General features: G+C 44.6%; 1 protein-coding gene across 4 annotated transcripts; it reads left to right on the top strand.

The window, feature by feature from the left end:
• The first annotated feature begins 381 nt into the window (after nt 1-381).
• On the top strand, nt 382-20,835 carry pde7a (phosphodiesterase 7A). 4 transcript variants are annotated; one of them, XM_053859772.1, is made up of 13 exons: nt 382-1,011; nt 1,097-1,349; nt 11,244-11,304; nt 15,032-15,121; nt 16,123-16,286; nt 16,372-16,435; nt 16,646-16,842; nt 16,934-17,065; nt 17,133-17,224; nt 17,294-17,438; nt 17,509-17,605; nt 19,440-19,520; nt 19,595-20,835. In XM_053859772.1, the coding sequence occupies exons 2-13, from the start codon at nt 1,212-1,214 to the stop codon at nt 19,834-19,836; spliced, it is 1,503 nt and encodes a 500-aa protein (XP_053715747.1). In that variant the 5' UTR covers nt 382-1,011; nt 1,097-1,211; the 3' UTR covers nt 19,837-20,835. The 4 variants fall into 4 exon arrangements, with proteins under 4 accessions (XP_053715747.1, XP_053715749.1, XP_053715746.1 ...); XM_053859774.1 differs by having other exon boundaries at nt 382-1,349; nt 15,035-15,121; XM_053859771.1 differs by having other exon boundaries at nt 382-1,349.
• Nucleotides 20,836-21,671: the final 836 nt, after the last annotated feature.

Here is a 21,671-nt window from a genome sequence, read left to right as displayed (position 1 = left end):
TGTGTCACCACTCAATAGAGCCAGGTGGTGGTGGTGAGCGCGTCGCCGAAGCAAACGAGAGCTGTCGCGGCTCCCTCTGATTGAAACAGAGGGAGAGCCGGTGCTCTCAAGACGCATGAGTCACAAGCAGGGAGGTAGTGGCAGGCAGCGAGGAGGACCACGGCAGGGTAAGCCCCAGCAGACAGGAACACCCTGGAGAAAGTCCACGCTGCCCGTAAGCGGCTGCTCATGTAGGAGCGCCCTGGCCCTGGCGCCAATCGCCGATCCCCTTCTATAGAGCCAACTAGCTATCATCCAATCAGCGGTGATCTTACATCCCTTCCTCTTTTGCTATTGGCCGAGCAAACACAAGGGCGTTTTTTGTGCTCCCCAACAGCACCATCTCTGGCAGGTGGTGTGTGCTTTCAAATCAGGCAGAAGCTCAACATAAAAAGGCGAAATGTAGGCTCTTTTGAGGAATTGCACTCATCCGTGGCCATTTAGCTGTCGCTTTTAGGTTGTTTTTTTGTTTCCCATGTATTCCCAAGCTCGCCAAAGTGGTCGTGGGTGAGAAGAACGTCGGGGTTCCCCTCTGGTCAGCGGCGACACAGACTACTGCTCCTTCGTTATGCAGCTTCTGCAAGAAAAAACACGGAAAAGCCCTACGTGTTGAAGGCGGACGACTCTCGCGGAGCTGCCTGACGTGGACCGCCTTTGACACAGTATGGTTTGTTGGTGACATTTTACCCCCCAAGTGGCCGTGCCTTTTGTTTTCGTTCTCGGGCTATGGATATCCGCGAGCACCGACGCACGAGCGGACGTCTTCTCTGCGCTGGAAACGAGGAAGCCTTGTCATAAAACGGACAGAAAATGACTAGAAGATCTCCTCGGACGCGGGCCTGTGTCTCAGTCAAATAAGAAGAGCGCTTCAAAAAGCCAAAAAAACCCCGGCATGGTTCCCCTTGTTCGCGTTCCGAGTGACACTAAAAGCGATGAAGCGGTGGAGGTAGAGCAGCGCCTCCATTAGTGAAGGCAAGTTTAGAGCCCCTCACGATGATCACAATTACTTTGCAGTTTGACAACTGATCTTTTTTTTTTCTTCCTTCTACACGGACAGTTATTTTTGCCTGACTTTTTAGAAGCACCCGCCTTTCACTTTCAGATTTTTTTTCCCTCTGTGTATATACAGTATATACATATCATTCTGATCCGGATCCAGCCCTGACTGTTCAATGGAAGTATGTTACCAGCTGCCGGTATTGCCTCTAGACAGGCCGGTTCCCAAGCATGTCCTGAGCCGGAGGGGAGCCATTAGTTTCAGCTCCAGCTCATCTCTCTTCGGGGCCCCTGATCCCAGGCAGCTGTCTCAGGTAATCACAATCCAAACTACTTTTCCTTGATGCGGTCACATTTGGAGACATTGCAAATGTATGAATGATCCACAGGAATCTTGCAGGTGGTTGTTGGATATCTAGGCCCCAAGTCGTGCACACACACACACACACACACACACACACACACAACCCTTCTCACCCATCTTTATCTCTCGGCCCCAGATAAATAAGCTTACTCTAATAACAACTGACCTGGGTAGCTGATAACGTTTTTTTTCTCCCACCCATTTTGATGACACATTGACAGAAACTTGTTAGATCTGTGTTGCACTGCAGTTGCTGGTATGAAAGGGCTGTTGTTATCCCTGTGTCTCATCTGAAGTATTGACCTCTGGGTAAGTTTACTTATTGAGCATAGCGCCGAGGTCATGTCCCAGATTTATAGCTGGTTCAAAGTCTCCTTTAAGGCTCCCTCTTGGTGGACAACGGTGGCAGTGTGTATACACAGCTCTCTGGCTGTCACTTATGCCTTTATGAACTGGAACTCCCACATTGTTGAATGGCTCCCCAACACATGAGCCCCGTCATCCCGTTCACAGCTCTGTCCATTAGTTCTTTGTGTCAGATCCTGCTCCACATACCCAGCCATGTGTGTCCACTTTGAACATCCTTCCCAGTCTTGGCATGTAGTTTCAATGGTTAATGCGCAGCAGTGGTTCTCAAAGGACCTGTGTTGTGGATCTGTCTGGACTGAGGATTGGTCTCTGGAGTTTGGAGCGCTGAAGCGTTGCGTCCTTTGATACTGAAAGATGTAGAGATCAAGCCGCAGATGGCGCTAGCTTGATTGGCTTCTTTTGTTCAAGCTACAGTTGCCATGTGGTCTTTGTTATATACTGTATCTGCTTGAACTTGCTGTATAAAAAGAATGGGTAAAGGGTAAAAAGATCAGTGTTTAGCTTGTTTGTAGAAGCTTTTAATATGTTTGGAATTGTGGTAAAGAACTGACTTTGGAATATGTATGGTGTACAAAAAAGGTGGTCAAAAGGATGTGCTGCAGGTGAGAAACAACACAGCAAGGAAGTTCAAATGATGTAAAATCCAACGACTGAAAGATTCTCGAGTCTCAGGACCCAAGTAATGACATTGAAACTCCTGTTCATCGATGCCACTTTCTGCACACCGAAGCCAGTTTTAATGGCTGGTAATGAATGTTTAGGTTTTGTCAATTGGTTTATATTTTTGGCTTTCCAATAGCCTGCAACTCATCAATCATCGTCTTGAAGTTTATGACACCATGAGGTGGAGGCTAAACCGCAGCCCTGTCATGTAGGTTTCTCTTGCTGTAAGCGTTTATAGTTGCACGTAGGTGTGTGCAGCCCTCTGGGAATACCAGGCTACGCGCTAGTCGGGGCTAAAAAATTGCAGTGAAAATGTACCTTCCTTGCTGGACCACAATGCTTTATGCTCCACAACAGACAAGAACATGCAGGCTTTGGCTGCTAGTGCCATCTATAGTCACCCCTTGTATCAGAGTTTTCAATGAGATAATTGTCTGTGCTGTGAACCAGTTTAGCTTTGTGGTGTCATTGCCATCTCCTCATTTAAATGGAAGGAACGTTAGAGTAAGTGCAGATGCTGAGATTGCCTCTGTGAGCCCCACAACCCTCCTCTGGAGGAAGATGTATGTAGTGGAATAGAAGATGTATGTATCAGAAGACCTGTCAACTGCTATATACATGAACAGAGAGAGCAATGCGCAAACAAACAAGCTTGGTCATCATTTGTTTCAATGTTACAATGACGATGTTCTATGTTCGATAGCGGCTGTATTCACTGTATTCTGTCAAACAGTACAGTATTGTCGTCCTCATCAAAACCAAATCTGCAATGGACAAGCTCCTTCATGTTTAAAAGTTGCGTAGATGCTCAGAGCAGGTAGTCAATCTACTATTGTTTTCTCATACATTTATGAGAAGAAAACCGTCCAAAACGCAGGATTTTTCTTTAGTTGGTGGGAGCTAGCCAACAAAAGGCATCCAGAGAACTCAACAGAATTACAGGTGTTATAAAAATATCAATACACTAAAGATACGTGGTTCTGTAATATTGTATCTTTGTTTATTACTTGTTATGCTGCTGCATTTGTGACATGTTTAATACTAAGGTTTTCTTTTTGCACACTTATTTTGTTCTCTGTTGGACTGCTAAGTCGAACTGGACTGACATCAAACTTTTCATGCACATGATATTGTACTGCATTATCTGATTTTCCCCTTAAAATGATGGTTCTTATTACAATATATTGCTAAACTTAACGTATCGAATTGCCACTCCTGTATCGGGATATGTATTGTGTTGCAAGATACCTGCCAATACATAACCCTATCGGGATACACACCTAAGCGATTGCTTTTTTTCTTGGTCACATGCTAGATCAGTATGAAACATGTCAGAGTGCATATTCAAACTCTTATTATTCTCATTTGCTGCAGGTGAAAAGGGTGAGTTGCCAAATAATTGAAGCTGCAATAACATTCAGTAGGAGAGGAGACATGAAGTCACCGGTTTAGTTGGCAAAGCTCGCGAACAGAATGCCCAACAGTCTTTGTTGAGGTCTTATAACCATCACAGATGTTTAGATTCAAACCAGATCCGTGTGGAAACAGGGCATGTTTGTGGATGCGGAGCAGGTCTGTCCTTGTGCTGGACTTTGATTGCAGAGCGAGGGAGTGAAGCATGCGCCTGGGCTCAGTGGGCAGGGGTTTGGCTCCTTTCCACACTTACAGATGGCTAGAGTCTCTTTGTCTTGTTCTGTGTCTATTTTGTTCGGCACACTCACGAGCCTCTTTCTTCAGCCTCAGTTCAGCACGCACCTCAGACATAAAGACAATTTATAACCTAAACATACGTCAAAGCGTCTTTTATGAGTCGGCAGAGTTTCAGAACAGCCTGCCACTTTGTGGCCATAAAATTCTTTGGGTGTAAATATGTAGTTTATGAGGCGATGAATGCATAAAAGGGTTCATTTCTTCATGGCGGTGCTTGTCCCCAAATCTTGTTAATCCGCTGTTCTAAGTGAGGTTATACTTTGTTTGCCTCTCCAAAGTGACGGGTTGAAGGCAGCCCTGGGAATTTGCGCTGGGAAAAGGACAAACAGCTGTACTCAGTGGAGAGTCATGTGGTTCCCATTGGAACTGCCTAACACACGTAATCACAGATAACATATTATATACAGCCATGTTTGTTGCTGCTTTACTATGAACTCTCCCTGTCATGTGGACCACTTGGTCACTTGCTTCTAATCACACTGAAGCTGTTTTTTTTCTCTGCAGAGAAATAGCCTGCTCCTGACAGTGTTGATGATGAGTTACAAGCATTTGTGAAGCGGATTACACCGGTGAAATTTGTCCTGGGTAATATTTGACTTGGAGACACGGCATTGTTCATGGTTTATTCAGTTACGAGCTGTTGCTTTCAAATCAGAAAACCTTTGTGGGTTAGAATTGTTTAAATTTAGTGGTATTCGACTATGTATTTGGAAATGTCTGCGGCCTCCTGGTATAGTTTATTGATGGATAGTGTCATAAGGAAATCTGCTTGGTTTAAGAGAGGACATAAAGATCATGAGCAACACATGGTGTTCAGACGAGAGATATTTCTGTGTCGAATGTGATAAGGAAAGCGGCTCGTTCTCAGACTCTGAATGTCTTGATAAGCTTTTCTTTCTGTGCCGTGACATCATATTGACGTTTCAGGATGTGGTAAGACGCGTTTCACAATCTTCCTAGAAAAGTTTAACCCACACACTGCTGATGCGCCATGATTTTCAAGAGGTTGTTTCGAAAGCACAAACCAGCAAGAAGTATTTTGTATATAAACACCACGGCTCCAGCATCCTGTCTTCATTTAGACGTATACACCGTTTCTGCCTGCGTCACCCCCCCCACTGTAAGGGGGCCCCTCTTATCACATGACTACACTGTTTTTGTGCAGCACTGCTGAGTGCAAGCAGCCATGCGAGCGCGACTCCACATATCAACACCAACAGACACGATGTCAGAGGACATACTGGTGTGCCTGAATGTTAATCATATTTACTGTAAGCTGTTACAGCAGCAGCCTGAAACTCAACACAGTTAAAATCTGAATCCCAAGCCAAGTCCAATTAAAGCCTGTTTAAACGTTTCGGCTTGAATAAAAGTGAAAAAGTGTTTGACTTGAAATTGCTCCGGCTCATGTCATGGTGTTTTCATTTGATACTTGACGTGTTGAGTGACAAATCTAAATCGATTAAAAATATACCTGGTACGTCTCTTCATATGGAAGCACGACTTTTCCATCCATTCCTGTCATTTAGTTATGCTTCTCTGGGGATTTGTCCATTAAAAACACGCAGCTCATGTCCACCTCCATGATGCGGTATGTGTTGATATGTTTTGATGTTTCCACTCATATGTTGGGTCACTTTTTTTCCCCTTTATCCCTTACTGTCACAACAAAAAACTCAGATAGCCGAAAGCAAAGAAGACTCTTCCACCACTGTAAGGCGTAGCAGCACCCCGCAGTGGTGGAGGCCTCACATTTTGCTACAGACAGTACAGGAGGACTGTTGTTTGTTAAGGATTTATTTACAGTAGTAGTCTTGTCACGTGGTGTAAACAAAAAAAAAAGCAGCTCAGACATGGTGAGATGGGTGTCGATCCGTTCAGGGATCGTAATCCGTTGGGACAAAATTTCATTCTGCACAAGCCGGATTTCTTAATTTCATCCCATGTTTCCTTGAAGAATTTCCAGATCAGCCTTTTATTCGCATTATAGTGGACTATTTACTGGTGGCAGCGAGAAGTGGCTGTGGAACATGAAGCAGGACTCTATCTCCAAACTGCAATGACGGCATAGCTGGAGGCCTATTTACACACAACTCACAAAGCTTGCACAGTAAATATAACAAAAGCATTACACTTTGTTCGAAGTTTTAAAGTTGGCTTATGCTTTTTTTCCCCCCTCATGACAACAATGGCTTGTCAATCAAACAGGGGCCTCGTCTGAGGTATTGACTCAGATCTCCTCAGGCTTTTTCCTTAAACCAGCAGAAACCCTGCATCTGGAGTGTGTCAGAGTGGACACAGTTCTCATAAAACACTTTGGCAACAAGTAGATTCCATCTAGTGAATTTGTGTGTGCAGCAGCTTGAGCACTTGTGTGCACACGCACACACATTCGCCTCAAATCTATCTGTGTTTATGGCTTAGCACTCAGTTACTGGAATGTGACGTCCTCCACAGCAAAGCCCCGTAAGAGGTCATAACTCAGAAGGAAGCTTTCAGTTTATGAAACCGTGCTCAGCTCAGCCCGTTTTAATCCCCTGAGTTTACATGTCTGTGTTTGATCAACGTAGAAACAAAGTATTTTGAAGTCTGACTTCACTTATGGGGTTTGTTTTTATTCACTTAAAATGCGATGGCTTCTCTAAAACGGTCAAACAATGGGGTTGTGTGTGTGATGCTCACTGAACAGAATAAAGAATGCGTCAGTGTTTCTGCGCCTACAACGTTTCAGAAGCAAGAATGCATGTTTGAAATAGCTGTGGAGCTGATTTTAATTTCGGATCACTGTTTCTTAGGCAGCATCAAGCTCATGATCTCAGAAGCACATACTGATCATGCTAATCTCTCTGCTCTGAGAAAAAACAGACGTCACCGCTACAAAGACACTGTTGACAAAGGCTAAACACATATTTACTGTTAGAATTCCTCGGGATTCTGCTAAGGTTATTTGAGTTCACATTTGTGAGGTTTCCTGCGTCTACTGTCGGAGTCTGAAAATGGAGACCTCAGGCTTGCTTCCCCTCGGCAGTGTGAAAAGTATCATTACTCCCAGACTGTTTGGTCATCGTGCCTGCTGCTGATCCTTGTTAGCTTGTTTACATGGAGCCGTGTTTCTTATCTCCACTTTGGAATTCTGCCTGGGGTTATTGTTCTTTTTTTTGAGGTCTCTGAGGTCACCTTCAACCGTGAAAACTTGCCAATCCAGAAGTGTAATTATTTCATGCTCCTTGAGAAGCTTTCCACAAGGACAGTTTGGCTAGTGGTTAGCTACCAAGTAGTGATGCTGGGTAATGCTACAGTGACTGTCGATGTCAGGCAGAGGCGTTTCATGCCCTTTGGCACGTGGCCTGCAGGTCTACATGCATGCACAAGCTTGTGCCTACGTGCAGATATGTCATCGCCTCAATCGAAACCCAATTCCACCAGTCATTCAAACCACCAGAATTCACCAGCTCACCCATGTGTCACTATGTTTACACGCTAATCGCTGACGCAAAAGAATCTGTGATCATCCAAACTTGGGAAGATCATTTATTCTGTTAGCTTGCACGGCACACGTGAGCTGAGGTGCATGTCGTGTTCACCAGCTGGGCTCTGACATTGTTATAGGCCTGTTTATTGGCATATTACGTTAGTGCTTTGGGATTACACCAGAGATAACTTCTCTTGTTGAGCTCATAGCTTTCTAATATGAGTATATTTGAAAGGTCCTGTGTGAAGTTTTGCATTCGATCTCACACTACAAAAGTCAGAGGGAGGCAAAATTAAAATTAGCTGTATTTCAGTCCGATGGCAGGTCTGGATCTTCAGTCATGACTGGTGTTGTTGTCTATCTGGTCCCGGTATGCTGTCTGGTTCTGCTTGATATAACTAGAATATTCCTGTAACAACAGACAATCTTTACCGTCTTATCTCATCCGATGTGGATACCTGGTCGACCCGGCCCCTTAGGTCTACTACTGCTGATGATGCCACACTATGGAATCTGTATGTACATATCAATTTGCATGACAGAAACCGTAAGCAATATGATGATTTATCGGTGCCTTGTCGAAAAAAATATCCATTGTCACCTCTTATGTTGGTTCTGGTGTTGTTACCAACACATGAGAAACCTGAGTCTTCTGAGTCTGAGTCTTCTGGTTGGGATGAACCAACCACTTTTGAATTGCAAATTTTTTTTTCTTCTGTCATGTACAACATGATGGTATGATATTATGCATATTAAAAAGATGAAAGGATGAAAAGTCGCATTCATTTCTATTTTAGTTTATTAGTAACATTCATACACATTCTAAACAACTAAAGAAATGAAGCAATTCCTAGAAACCTGGCTTGAGTAGGTGCAGCTCTGCAGCCACAAGGCTCTCCCTAGTAACCAGCACTGTTATTTGTGGAGATTAATCTCTAAGCGTGCCATACGTGCTACCAATCCACGAGTGAATACGAACAGAAGCCGTCAGCACTGTACAGGGCTCAAATGGGCACATGATCTCGAAATGCAGTTGGGTTTGGCTGACATTTTTACCCTTTGTTTTCATCTGAGATTGCTGTAGTGCTGCAAGAGAGAAAATGAACTGCACAGCGTAGTAATCTAATCCAGTTTAATCTTTCAAGATCGTGTCGTTCTGGATCAGAATATGATGAGTCATTCAGCCTTGCCATGGGGATGAAGCCCAAGTCGATCTAGTACCTACCCCTACCTTGTCTATTTTAGGTCAAATAGCCCACTCTTAAAATGTTTTTGGTGGTGCAGTGTGACTGTAACTTGTACATCAGAATTACAAGCCATCCAGTTAAGAAACTACTGAGAGAAACGACTTCAAGCTGGTAGTGACCCTATGTGTCTTGTTGGCTCTGTGAGTGCTCTGTCGCAACCCTCAACTTTTCTTTGCTTTTTGGCTTGCCTGGTGTTGGTTATTTTAATGCCCGAGTGATTTGTGGTCCAGTTGGTGCTGGCCCGTCAACGACGAATATAGTGTATTACTATATTTATTTTAATAAGATACACTGATCTTGAATGCTAAACAAGCTTAAATTAGTTTCACATAGTTTATAAAAAGACCGTAAATATCTTTTGAGTGTGGAAATAGGTCTAGACAGACCTATTACTTTAGCGCCATCGTAACAGAACCTGTGAACCGACCACAGAGCCAATGAGCCAGTGCCGATGACGGTTACTTCCCAGACTCGACGGCAATAAAGGATGCATTTCAAGGTACTCCTCCCTTCTGGAATGGCGGCCTTCCTTCCAAAGATGGACACTTCTTCCTTTTTATTAAAGCCACCCTGGTGCTACTCCTGTTTCTTTGGCCCGGTAACTCTAGAGTTTATTATTTGTTCAGTTCTGGTATATTTTGTTTTTCATTGCTGTTGCTCGGAGTATTACAACATTTAAACATGAAGCCGTTCCTAAGAGTCTTCAGTTCATACCTACTGGACCTTGACAGTCACCTGAATAAGGTTTTGTGTGTGTGTGTCGGCATTGCAAGGCATGGCGGCCATGTTTGTTGTCAGATGGTTTCAAGGGTAAAATGTGACTCTGTCTTTGTCCACAGTGGGAATCTGACCATGATAAGGTCTTGCACTCCGCCCTATGCCTCAACAGCTTGCAAGGCTGCGCAAGCCAGTGCCAACCAACTGTGTGTCTTGTTGTGTGTGCGTGTGTGTGTCAAACTCTGGCCAAAAGGTTTGTTTGGGCAAGTGTTGGCAGGCTGGTCAGTTGCATTCACAGCCTCCGAGCCAAAATTATACAGTTCCCACGCATGTTGGGGCAGACACCAGCTCCATTACACACAAATAGACACATGTCTGCTATGCATACTTGCACACGATCTATAAAGCTCACACTAGACTAACCACTGGTGCTGTGTGTAAACACAGAGGCCTGTTTACACTAAAATATAGCTTTGCAGATTACCCACCCTGAGTCAAGCTGTTTGTTCTCTGGTAAAATATTATTCTTGTATCGGCAGGTTCCCTGAGCTCAGTCAACACTGTCAGGTGCGAGCGCAGATGCAGACTGTCTTTGGTGACGTGAACTGATAGATGTGTATTTATTCTGAATTGTATGTTTGGGCCTCTGTACCATTGTGAACCCTGCCTGGACACGTCAGTTGCCCTGGATGCGATTTCAGAGAAAACCTAGCAAGGTTCTCCATTATTTATCGTGGCCGCATTTCAATCCTCCCCTTACAGATTGACAATATCATCTTATTTATAAGCAGTCGAGCTTTAAAGGCCTTCTCTGGTCAGGTGAGTCAGCCATTGCAGAGTCATGCTGGCACTTTGTGGAATGAGTAATTCTAAGCCAGGGCACCCCCCACCCCCCCACGGTAGAGTGCAGTGGTGGTTTGAAGGGAGACGATGACTTGTGGAGTGCATTTATCTCAGTGGAGCCTTTAGCAGCTGTTTTTCGACCGAGCAAACACTCAACCCAACTGCCATGGCTCGTCTACATTCAGTGGTTGACGTTGCAAACATTGGTTTGTTGATGTCTCTGAATAAGGAAAGTTTTTTTAGCCATGTTGGACAGAGTTGACCGACTGTAAATCACACGTTTCAGCGGGTTGGCAGTTAATGTTAGAAAGACAAACTAGTATTATTGTTGTGTTGACCTTATGACATGGTTGTCCATTCTGTTGCGCTATCCATTTAACTGTAATTCATCAATGCTCAAGATAGTTTCACGCTGTTTTGTAACAGAAACAGATAAGCGAGCAAAGAAACGTCTCATCGATGAGTTCAAGCAAAGCTGATTCAATGTTTCTATTAGACTAATGTGAAACGTGGTCCTGTGTCAAAGGAAATGAGCAGAATTGTGTGCGAGCGTGTGTGTGAGAGAGGAGCACGTGTTCTTGTTTGTGTGCGTTTGCATGACGTGTCCACTTCCTCATGACTGATAGCGCTGGTGTAAGTGCAGTCTGGCTGATGATAGCCTGCTGGAATATGTTTATCAGCCTAACAGTCTGTTTGTACACACACTGCCCATCATTTCTCCATCTCTGTGTATACAAGACCTCATATACCAGTGTGTTTCGTCCACGTTAATCTTGGTTTTCCAAAATAAAATTCACAAATATTTGTCCTTGTGTTTCCTCAGAGGCGTGGGGCGATCTCCTACGACAGCTCAGACCAGACGGCGCTCTATATTCGCATGCTAGGTAAGAGTTGCTGTGATGCTGCCAAACATGCACACACACACACACACACACACACACACACAGAGTGAGACTCACTTTATGATCACAATGCTTTGTCACAAAATGGCTGAAACAGCTGTAAGGAGAGCACGCTGGCGGGATCATCGGAAGATGGGAGGCTCTGGAGGGCACGTCCACTCAATCCTCTGCCTTTTGATAATCTCTCAATCTGAGGAGGATTAGCTTCTGTGTATGAAGGTTGTTGGGAAGCATTTTCTTTTCAAAGTGACAGATTTGATAACAACACAGCTGAAAATAGGGGAATCAGAACGTGGGTTTGTGTTCATGTGTGTGCTTATTGTGTGTGTCTTAAACTGACTGAACATGGAGCAGAAAAGTACTGAACATGGATTGATGTATTAAAACACGTTGGATGAAGCCAGGTCACATCTGACTTATCAGCATCAGTAGGGATGATGGTATGATTGGAACCTGAACAACCCCTGGCCACAGTGAACCAAACGTTCTCTCAACAACTGTCCACAGTCAAGACAGTCCGACTTCAATTTATATTAGCTTTATTCCAACTCCTGCTTGTTTAGATGTTGGCAAGGTGATTAAATATTTACTGGAATGGCTTGTTTTCCTAGTCTTCCATGTACGGCAGAGCGTCCAGCGTAATGCATGCGTAGCAGGAGCCAAAGTATTAAACACAGTCCAAGTGGTGGGCTAAACAAAATGCCTATTTATCAACTGGTCTGTAACAGGAAATGAGAGTCCAAACACAATGCGATATCAATCTCATGTTTTATTTCTTGAAGCTAATTTTAGCCAGAAGAATCTCTCCGGGTAGTTTCTCCTTCCCCACCATCCCTGCCTTGAATACGCAAGAGAGACTCTGGCTTTTTCTCCTCCAAGCACATCGACATCGACTTTTCTTCTTATCAATTCTTCTGTTTTGAAGTTTTCAGATTTATTTTAGACTTGTATATGAGGGTTTCCCGCAGTGCTCTATCGTTACAGTGGCTGGACAAGAGCCAATATTTCGTTGCAGTGAGCTGTAAATGATGGTTGGTAATGATATAGAAGCGCTGTGCTGCTATAACTCTGCTAATGATGACAAAGCTGACACAAAGTTATAAATATCTTGGAGCACTTTGGCACGTCTCATCCCGATAATCCACCCAGAAATTAAAACCATCAGCCTGTGATGTTAGGAACACTGCATCCCCCCGCAATTTAAGTTTATGTTGGGCTTCATTTTCGCCCCCAGCCCTGCAGTTTGACACCTATGCAACTAGCATTATCCCCCAACAGGGACGACACCATCTTCTCTGGTCCAGCTAAAAAAAGGCCTATGAATACATGTGGCTCCAGTCATTTCTCTCAGATTCAAACTCGCATGACTCTTTGGGATGTTTGGGACCTAGTGGTGTTGAGTGGGGTAGGACCACCCACCACCCCCTCCTCTTGTGTAACCAAGATGACCCTTCAAGGAGGAGTCACATGACTGATGAAGTGCTTTCCTTTTATGAAATTGGATGATGGACTTGAAAATGTGCTCACTGATAAATTGTGAATCATCCTTGAATCATCCAGTTGTGACTCGCACTATAAAACATACAGGGCATTTTTTCCGTTTCATAAATGTGTTTTCCACCGGCCTGCGATGTATTCCAATAAATGCATATTAAAGAGTTGAGCGCACGGTTTCTGTAAATATCCCTGTGCTGTTTGTCAGCAGTGACTTGACTCACAGCAAGTGAGTATAGTGAGGTAGGCGGACGGCTGTAGACAGCAGGCACAGTGCGCGGATTACTGAAAGCTTTCACGTGATATTTCTCTACTCTGCCTCATTGCAGCTTAATAATAATACTTATGAGTCAACAACAAACGCACGTGCCTGGTCTCACTAGCTGCGTTTTATTGAGCTCTCGGAGATTAAGCCATTGACGTACACTCTCGTTTGTCTTCGGCATAAAGCATCTGTCTCTGTGAACCTCGCATCAAATAGAGTGCAGAGAAAAGCTCCCTAATGCTGGCTGGTTTTTACCCCCGTCCAGGGTTCAGTTTGGCAAGATAAGGCTGACGTGATCTCAAAAAGCTGGACTCAGAGCTTCGGCCACATCAGTTATAATGGCGTGACCTACATCCAGCGCAGAGCGCTGGAGGGAAGCATGGACCCTTTGACTCCGAAAAATCACTAATCATGCACACACACGTGCAGAGCTCACGCACATGTATTTGCAGATGTGACAGATGTTTCGGATCTCACACACACACACACACAGTGCTTTTTAAAATCCTGTTGTTTGTACTTGTTGACATGTAATGCCACTTATTCGGACACACTCGCACAAATTTCAACATAAGAGTGTTTCTGATCCTCTGAAAAGTAATTTTGAGCTTTTGATATTTTAGGAGCTTGTGTAGTATTCAAACAACTGTTGACAAGTAAGTAAACACTGGTTTTTGGGGAGACAACACGTGTGAATGCTTTGATTTTTTTTTTTACAAGACATGAACGAAATGAAAACGCCTGACACGCCTTTGCTCTGTTAGTGCCTCCGTTTAATGTCGATTTAAAAGGCTTGCTGTGTTTAATGTTGGCTGGGACAGCAAACATTTGGCATCTGACTGCATCTGCGTTTTAGCACGTCCTGTCACCTCACCCTCTTCTTACAACTGTGCAGAACAAACTCCCGGAGCTGGTTCTGCTGACTCATGACTAAACTGTCCTGAGATGGACTTTAAAACACCTCCAACAGCTTCAATCACTAATAGTCTAGTTGACTCTCCTGACACAGCATTTGCATGCAGCACTGTTTGACTCGTCTTTGTCTGTCCACCGGGGTCTGGACGTGGGGGTTGGCCAGTTGATATTTACCAACCAATTCTTCTGAAATAATAAATAAATCACACTTGCTGGTCGTGTATATTTTTATGACCACGTATACATTCTGAAGCATGTCATGTGTAAGTGATGAAAATGGTAGAATACAGGGAGAAAATATTTCATGATAGTTTGATAAAGTAAAACCATTGAGAAATCCATGTTCTTTATTGAAAATGAATGATCTTTTTACATGTTTATTTCTAAATTGGCATGTATGTCTATAGGGATGGATGTAAACGTCTAGTCTGTGGCTGCTCCTCATCCAGAGACCCCAAAGTTTGTTCAGGTTAAATGGTGCGGCTGCACAGTTGTGAGCCTCCAGCATTGACTTCTTTACGTTAGAAGATGAGCACAGCAAGACGTCACTCCATGAGCCCGAAAACAAGGGCGATTGTGAAGAAACTGTAGAAAATTAAATCCACCTCAGTTGCAATCCATAACCACACACTGCTAACAGTGTGTGGTTTAAGCTGCAGAAACAGTGAGTGGCCGAGTGTTCTGTTAATAATTTAAAAAATGTGCACCACAGGACACATTTTGTTTGATTTCCATTTGGTTTATGCTTCTTTAAATCCTCTAACTTCACTTAAATTTCAACATTATTTACTAAAATTAGCAATAAAATTTCTTTTTTATTTATTTATTTTTTATTGAAAGGCTATCGACTCCCAGGATTTTCCCAAGATGTTTTCAAACTTCAGTAAAATGAGTATAGTGACTTTTTATATCTAATGGTTGCATTTTATATCATCTTCCGCTAGCGTTTCTCAAATGTCTGTAATGTTACATGCACATCTGGGTGACTTCTCTCAGACAGCCAGAGTTTGAGGAATAAATGCTCATTTCTTCTAGGAGATGTGAGAGTGAGAAGTCAGGTTGGTTTTGAACCGGAACAGAGAAGCCCCCACCCTTACCTGTGCATCGACTTCCGAACTCTTCATGGTGAGTCTCATTCACAGGGATTGCCTTTTCTAATGTCCCTTCTGTTGTTGTTGTTCACCACTTGATTCTGTGTCCAAAATCCAGAGCTCAACTAAGCCCCCATATATTTGTGCTGACCTCACATTATAGTCTCATTTGTGCCCTCCTGGTGGACTCTATTGTCTGTATGTTCCCAATACTTGATGCATTTCAGGCCTGTGATCATACCATCATCCCATTCCCTGAGAAGGTATACAAATTCAGATAGGTTTATCTACATCCTTGTTTCTGCTTGGTACGGTCAGTGGTCATGTGACTGCCGTTGGATGTAAGATGTTTTGGTCTGTCTGTACTGTCGTGTGTGAAACTCCAACTTGTGAAGTCGCAATTTATTCCAACTGTGTTTCAAGAGTGGAGAACCAGCTTAGCTCAGGTTTGACTTCCACTTGGCCTGATTTATTAAGGATGCGGCACTTGAAAACAGCTCTTTGCGATGCTGCCTTCAGGTTGAGTGTTAAAATAAGACGTAAATGTGCTGCCACATTCTCACTGATGTCATCACATTGCAACAACTACGTATGATTGAAGAGAAATGCTGAATTTATTGAATTTTTCTCCTTGTGGCTGTTCATGGGTACTGCAGTTCCAGACATGACTGATACCATTTAGTTTTTGAGAGTTCATTTGTGGTATTGAGAAGTGTCTTTACAGTTCTAAACAAGGTGTTTGCTTCTTAGTTGGCTGCTATGTAGCAGGAAAGTCTGCCACCACATTTAAATTCTAAAGTTTTAAAGTGTCACAAACACTTGGTCATTTTCTCCTATGACCTTTAAACCCATCGTGCTGTCAAGACCTGTCTATTCCACCAGGAACATACGTCAGGTCAGAATCCTGTCACTGTTTGTGATTCCATTTTGAAGGTATTCATTGTGTGCGAGTGTTGTCCTGACATTATTGTGACCGCTCCTGCTTATGACCTCATCATTTTGAGTCTTGACACATGTGTGTTCCTGCACGTGCAGCTCGTCTGGGCTGTGGCGCCACTTCAGACAGCTCTGCTCCCGAGAGGAGGGTTCAGAGGCTTCTCAGCTTTCAGAGATATCTCCACTCATCTCGCCTTCTGCGGGGAATCCCTCAGCAGATCCCCCTCCACATTTTAGATGAAGACTACACTGGACAGGCTCGAGTAGGACACCCGACCTTCTTCAATAAAATATTCAGCAGCGTGATGCCGTTTAACTTTGTTTAATGTATGTTTTCATCTGTTGCAGTGCATGTTGGATAGAGTCGGCAACTGGAATTTTGACATTTTCCTGTTTGATAGGCTGACAAACGGTGGGTTTAAATGAAATGTATCAGTCACGAGGCATTTTGAGTTGAACCCACACATGATCCACTCTCTTAAAGACTACTAGTTTTGCTTTTCTGAAATTGTATCTAGTTGTTTTGATGTCAAATAATTTCCTGCAGTGCTTGCTAAGATGGTTTTAAGTTGCAAGGCAATAATCAATGACGGCGGATTCCTCTTTGTGCTTTGGTTTCCAGGAAACAGCCTCATTACTTTGACCTTCCACCTACTTAATCAGTACGGCCTGGTGGAGCTCTTCCAGCTGGACATGGTCAAACTCTGGAGGTTCCTGGTCATGGTTCAGGAGGACTACCACAGCGACAACCCCTACCACAATGCGGTCCATGCAGCAGATGTCACCCAGGCCATGTACTGCTACCTGCGTGAACCCATGGTGAGATGAGTGTCTCCGCTGATCTTTGGAAGTTACAAGACACTGTTGATCGACCACGGTCATATGGGCTTTTTCCTCTTGTCACTTGCAGTTAGCTAAATCTCTGACCTCCTACGACATACTACTGGGACTGCTGGCGGCGGCCACGCATGACCTAGACCATCCAGGGGTCAACCAGCCATTCCTCATCAAGACTCACCACTATCTTGCTACGCTCTATCAGGTAACTTGTATGCCATTTGAATATAAATGTGTTTGTCTCATGCCATGTCTCTGGACTTGAATGTTAGAATACCTCAGTTCTTGAGAATCATCACTGGAAGTCTGCAGTGGGCCTGCTGAGAGAGACGGGGCTGTTCTCACACCTGCCCGCTGAGGATAGGTCAGTCTTCAGTTTGCTTTGGACTCTGGAATTTATTTTACTTTTAAAAAACGGGATCTTCTTTTGCAGTTTAAACCTTGAGAGAGAGTTGGGCTCCTTGATCTTGGCCACAGACATCAGCAGACAGAATGACTACCTGTCCCGCTTCCGTCTGCACCTGGACCAGGACAACCTGTGCTTGAGCAACGCCAGTCATCGCCACTTCATCCTGCAGGTCAGCGGTGGCGCTGACACGCAGCTGCTTCAACACGGCAATTGTGACTGACGGTGGACTCTCTGTACAGATGGCGCTGAAGTGTGCGGACATATGTAACCCCTGCAGACCCTGGGAGCTCAGCAAACTGTGGAGTGAGAAGGTGACGGAGGAGTTTTTCGAGCAAGGTAGCTGCCCTCACGCTGATGCGGCTTCAGCTGAGCCGTGCTGCGCAGTTGTATTTGCTGATGTGGTGTTTACAGTAACAACATTCGCGGAGAAATTCACTGACCTTTACAGAGGCTTTAAGAGCACTCATGCCCAATCACAGTCATCTGCTCCTCTGAGAAGAAAGTCAGGGTCAGACAGTTCTGAGCAATGTATGGAGTAGGGCTGCTCCGATCGATCGGTCACCGATCATGATCAGCCGATTTCAGCGTGATCGGTGAATGCTGATCACAACTGACTGTCCCTGTCGATCACAACAACTGAACACGTGTGACAGCCGGCGCTCTGATGAAACCCCGCTGGTTGTGATGCGTCCGCTCCTCCCTACTCGCTGCTCACTAAGCAGCTGCATGTCTGCAGTGGAGGTTCTTTCAATCTGTCATGGAAAGTTTCCATCCTGCAGCACATGCACAGAGAAGCGCCTTCAAGTTAAACACGCCATTTAAAGCACCAGAGAGTTTTCTGGGCTCATGAAAGTGAGACCGCTGGTTCCTCAGCAGCAGGATGTTAGCGCAGCTGACGCTTGGCAACACCCTCTGGTCTGAGCATGACATTCGGAATGATAAGAAATAAGTATTAATTTCACCGAGCTAGATAACCAGCCTTTCTCAGTTGTTGTCGCCGTTTTTGGAGACAGGTGCAGTGTTTGTCAGCCGCCTGAATCTGAAGGTTTTAAAAACATCTGGAGTGGAAACTTTCATAAATGCAGTGCTTTCTGTCTACAGTATGTCAATATTACACGGACATTGCAAAGTCTCAAGAGATTCTCCAAACTGCGACATCATCGGTCTCACATCAAATTAAATGTTTTTCAGTTGTCCTTTAGACAGAATAGTTGCTGCATTATTTTTTTCCGTTTTTTTTGCCTTCTTGAAGAGGTATATTGAAACGTGTCTGATTTAAAATGATCTTTTGGTTGATATTTTCACATCATGTATACAGAAGGTCTTTTCATTTTGGTGGTTACAAATTTATTGTCAATCCATGTGATCTGATCAGAGCATCCTTAGTATTGAGCGTGATGAACAACAACATGGTGCTTTGTTCTGCTCATAATTCTAAAGGAGAACCGTTGATAATGTGAAATGCTAACATGTTAGCTGGTGGTTGTTGAGCTGCACTGGTCCTCATCTGATCTCATCCATCTCATTCCTCTCCCTCACTAACAAACAACAGTCCAGGATATTGAAATGTGAGTTGTTCCCACTGGTTGTTGTCCCTAGACTAACCTTGTAATCTCAGCAGGTCAACTTGGACTTTGACTCCCAGGGACATTTTTGATCTGAAGTCTCAGACCTTTCTTTCCAAAGCATCCCTACCAACACTTAACACATGGGAATAGTAGCCTGGTTAGCCAGGGAGATTTCTAGCACCCGTCTAGTGAGAACGTCTCGTGTGAAACAGTCGCTCCCAAAATCCATTGGTTCCTGGTCTTCGCTGAAACTTTCTGGGTCATAATCAGATAACTGTGCTGAAGAGCAGACCTGCCATGCCTTTTGTTTCATACGCAACTGGGTTTCCACACGCACGTGGACGCGGGCTAATCTTTCCTGACCTCAAAGGTTTCAGTGACAGACGAATCGTCCCAAATGCTGTGGTTGAACAGCGCCAGTGAGTGGCACACGGGTTGGGTAGCCCAGTGTTGCGTTCACTGTCTGTGCTAGTGTAAGTGTTTTCTTTTGTCATTTTCATAGGTGTGTTACTGTAGTTTTAGAGCTCCTGGTTAGATTCCTCTCTGTTGTCTTAGAGCAGGACATCACAGTTTATCAAACACCTATCTTTTTTTCTTTTTAGGAGACATTGAGAGGAAACACAAACTTGAAGTCAGCCCCCTGTGTGACAGACACTCGAACACCGTCGGCAACATTCAGATTGGTGAGCAGCAGTCTGACGTCTTGAGTCATGCTCCGTGGCAGCGGCGCTCCAATCTCCCGTCCCTTCCCTTCCAGGCTTCATGACGTACGTGGCGGAGCCGCTCTTCGCAGAATGGGCCCGTTTCTCAGACACCTGCCTGTCCCAGACCATGCTGGGTCACATGGGTCTGAACAAGGCGAGCTGGGACGGCCTCCAACAGGAGCAGGGCGACGCCAACTCTGAAGAGGGCCAGACCTCCAAGAACGGCAACTCCGCTGTTGCAGCCGCAGGAGAAACCAGCTCCAAAGAAATACCTCAGGGAAGCAGAGTCTCCTGACACTCCACGCTCACACACTGGTCAGGGTGGGGCACCGCTGCCCCCCCTCCCCGCCCCCACCTCTCCGTGCACCTCCCTTCTGTTGCTCTCGCTTCCCATCTTGATAAACCACTGATTTTATTTAATTTATTTAATTTTAATTCCTCTTTTGTTGACTTAGAGCAATACATAGATACCTCATTTGGCTCCTGCTGAGTTTCCTTGTATTTATTCGTCCACTCCTGTTTCCGGCGTTAGTGGCTGAACACACCACTCTGTTGTCGTCAGTGAACCTCCAGGAGAAGCAGCAGTGGGAGGGCGGAAGCAGACATTTCTGGTGTTTTGAAGTGCCATTCGAAAACAAAGATTTAAAGTCGTGACTGAGATGAGTGTTGAGACTTGCTTTCGTGTTGAAGATTCTTCCTCGTGTAAAAACAAAAAAAAAATGTGAGAAGCCCAGTCCTTTTGCTGCCTCTTTCAAGACTGTTTACGCATCTCCTCCATACCGAAGCGTCATCCCACTGAAGCCATGAGCAGAAACTCGCACCTGATGCCATATGAAGCGCCGCTTGTGCGACCATGTTTTCTTGCACTCCTGAACACAACCATCTGCAGCTCCACCAGCCCTCGAGGACAGTTGCGATTCTTCCAGTGGTGCTCGAGCTCGGCCACTTCCCTCTGAGAAAAGCCCTCTGCACATCCATCTCATCCCAAACTTCACGCGACTCGACTCGCTCAGGGTTTCGCCAGCCTCTTTATCCGTGGAGAGGAGCAGGAAATGTGACTGTGAGTGACACGACGTTGTGTCTGCGGCGACTGAAGGAGACGCGTGGCGGGATGTCTCTCACAGCGACCTTGCTCGATTGATGCCTTACAACTATGCACAACTATGCTAAGTGACCAAACCAACTCCTGTTCCATCAAGTGCATGGTGTGCTCGTCTGTCCGGCCCCCTCTTGCCTTTTCGTTGTTGCTGTTGTGAGGAACAACTCCAGCTGTCCCTTTTTTTTTTTTTTTTTTTTTTTTTTGTATGAAAACAAAACAAGAAAAAAAAACCCCAATGACTTTTGAACATTCCTTTTCTTTGCGTTTGTGTACTCTTTGATTCTGTACAGCGGCACAACTTGTGTTTCTACATTTTTGGAAAGATAACAGGTGCTTTTTCTGACTTTAGCTGATTTGTATTTTTGCTGTAAGTGCTGTAAGACTGTTGATAAAACTGTTTACAATTTGTTGCGACAGCCATTTTTTGGGAAGACTTGAGTGTCGAGCCAGATTTTGTAAAGGCTTTTGCTGTTTTGACCTTTTTGATACATGCCTGTTGCAGTTACTATTTGAATAATAAAACCTGTTGACAAACATCCTGGCTGATGCAGAAGTCTCACTCCTCCTTCGCTCTGAATGTGTGTGTGGTACTGTGGAATGACACTCAAGTAGGGAGGCCTTCTCTGGACAACAATCCCTCCAGTGTCATCCGAGTTCAAACACTTGACGGTTGTTGTGTTGAGCTGTTATTTCTCTTTGGTAACTGCCCAGGGATCCTGTTCGTCTGTGATCATAAGATCAACTTTCATCTCACTCTTCACCGATACAGCAACCTGCATTACTGGATGTAGTTCAGGAATGTTTCAGTGATATGACCGTGTGAAACTTGCACAGGCTGAGCTTCTTTCATTATTTCAGTGGCCATTCCAGCACCTTTTGGGAGGCCTTACATCCCAGCAGCTTGTACCAATGGTACCTTGGAAGCTGTGGTTTTACACCAAACCAACCACCCTGTGCTTTGACCACTCTGAGCATGCTAGTGTTTTGTCATAGAAAATGAATGACTAGCCAACCTGTTGAACCGCCCTGAT

The sequence above is a fragment of the Synchiropus splendidus genome, chromosome 3 (genome assembly GCF_027744825.2).
Source record: "Synchiropus splendidus isolate RoL2022-P1 chromosome 3, RoL_Sspl_1.0, whole genome shotgun sequence".
Lineage (NCBI taxonomy): Eukaryota > Metazoa > Chordata > Actinopteri > Syngnathiformes > Callionymidae > Synchiropus > Synchiropus splendidus.
Note: the sequence above shows the minus strand (reverse complement) of the source record. Positions and strands in the feature narration are given on the sequence as shown.

Excerpts from the sequence above, each read along its gene's own strand:
- pde7a (XM_053859772.1), top strand. The coding sequence starts at position 1,212 with ATGGAAGTATGTTACCAGCTGCCGGTATTGCCTCTAGACAGGCCGGTT. Across the intron at positions 15,122-16,122 it reads CGACTTCCGAACTCTTCATG|CTCGTCTGGGCTGTGGCGCC; the intron begins GTGAGTCTCATT and ends CTGCACGTGCAG. Across the intron at positions 17,439-17,508 it reads ATCGCCACTTCATCCTGCAG|ATGGCGCTGAAGTGTGCGGA; the intron begins GTCAGCGGTGGC and ends CTCTCTGTACAG.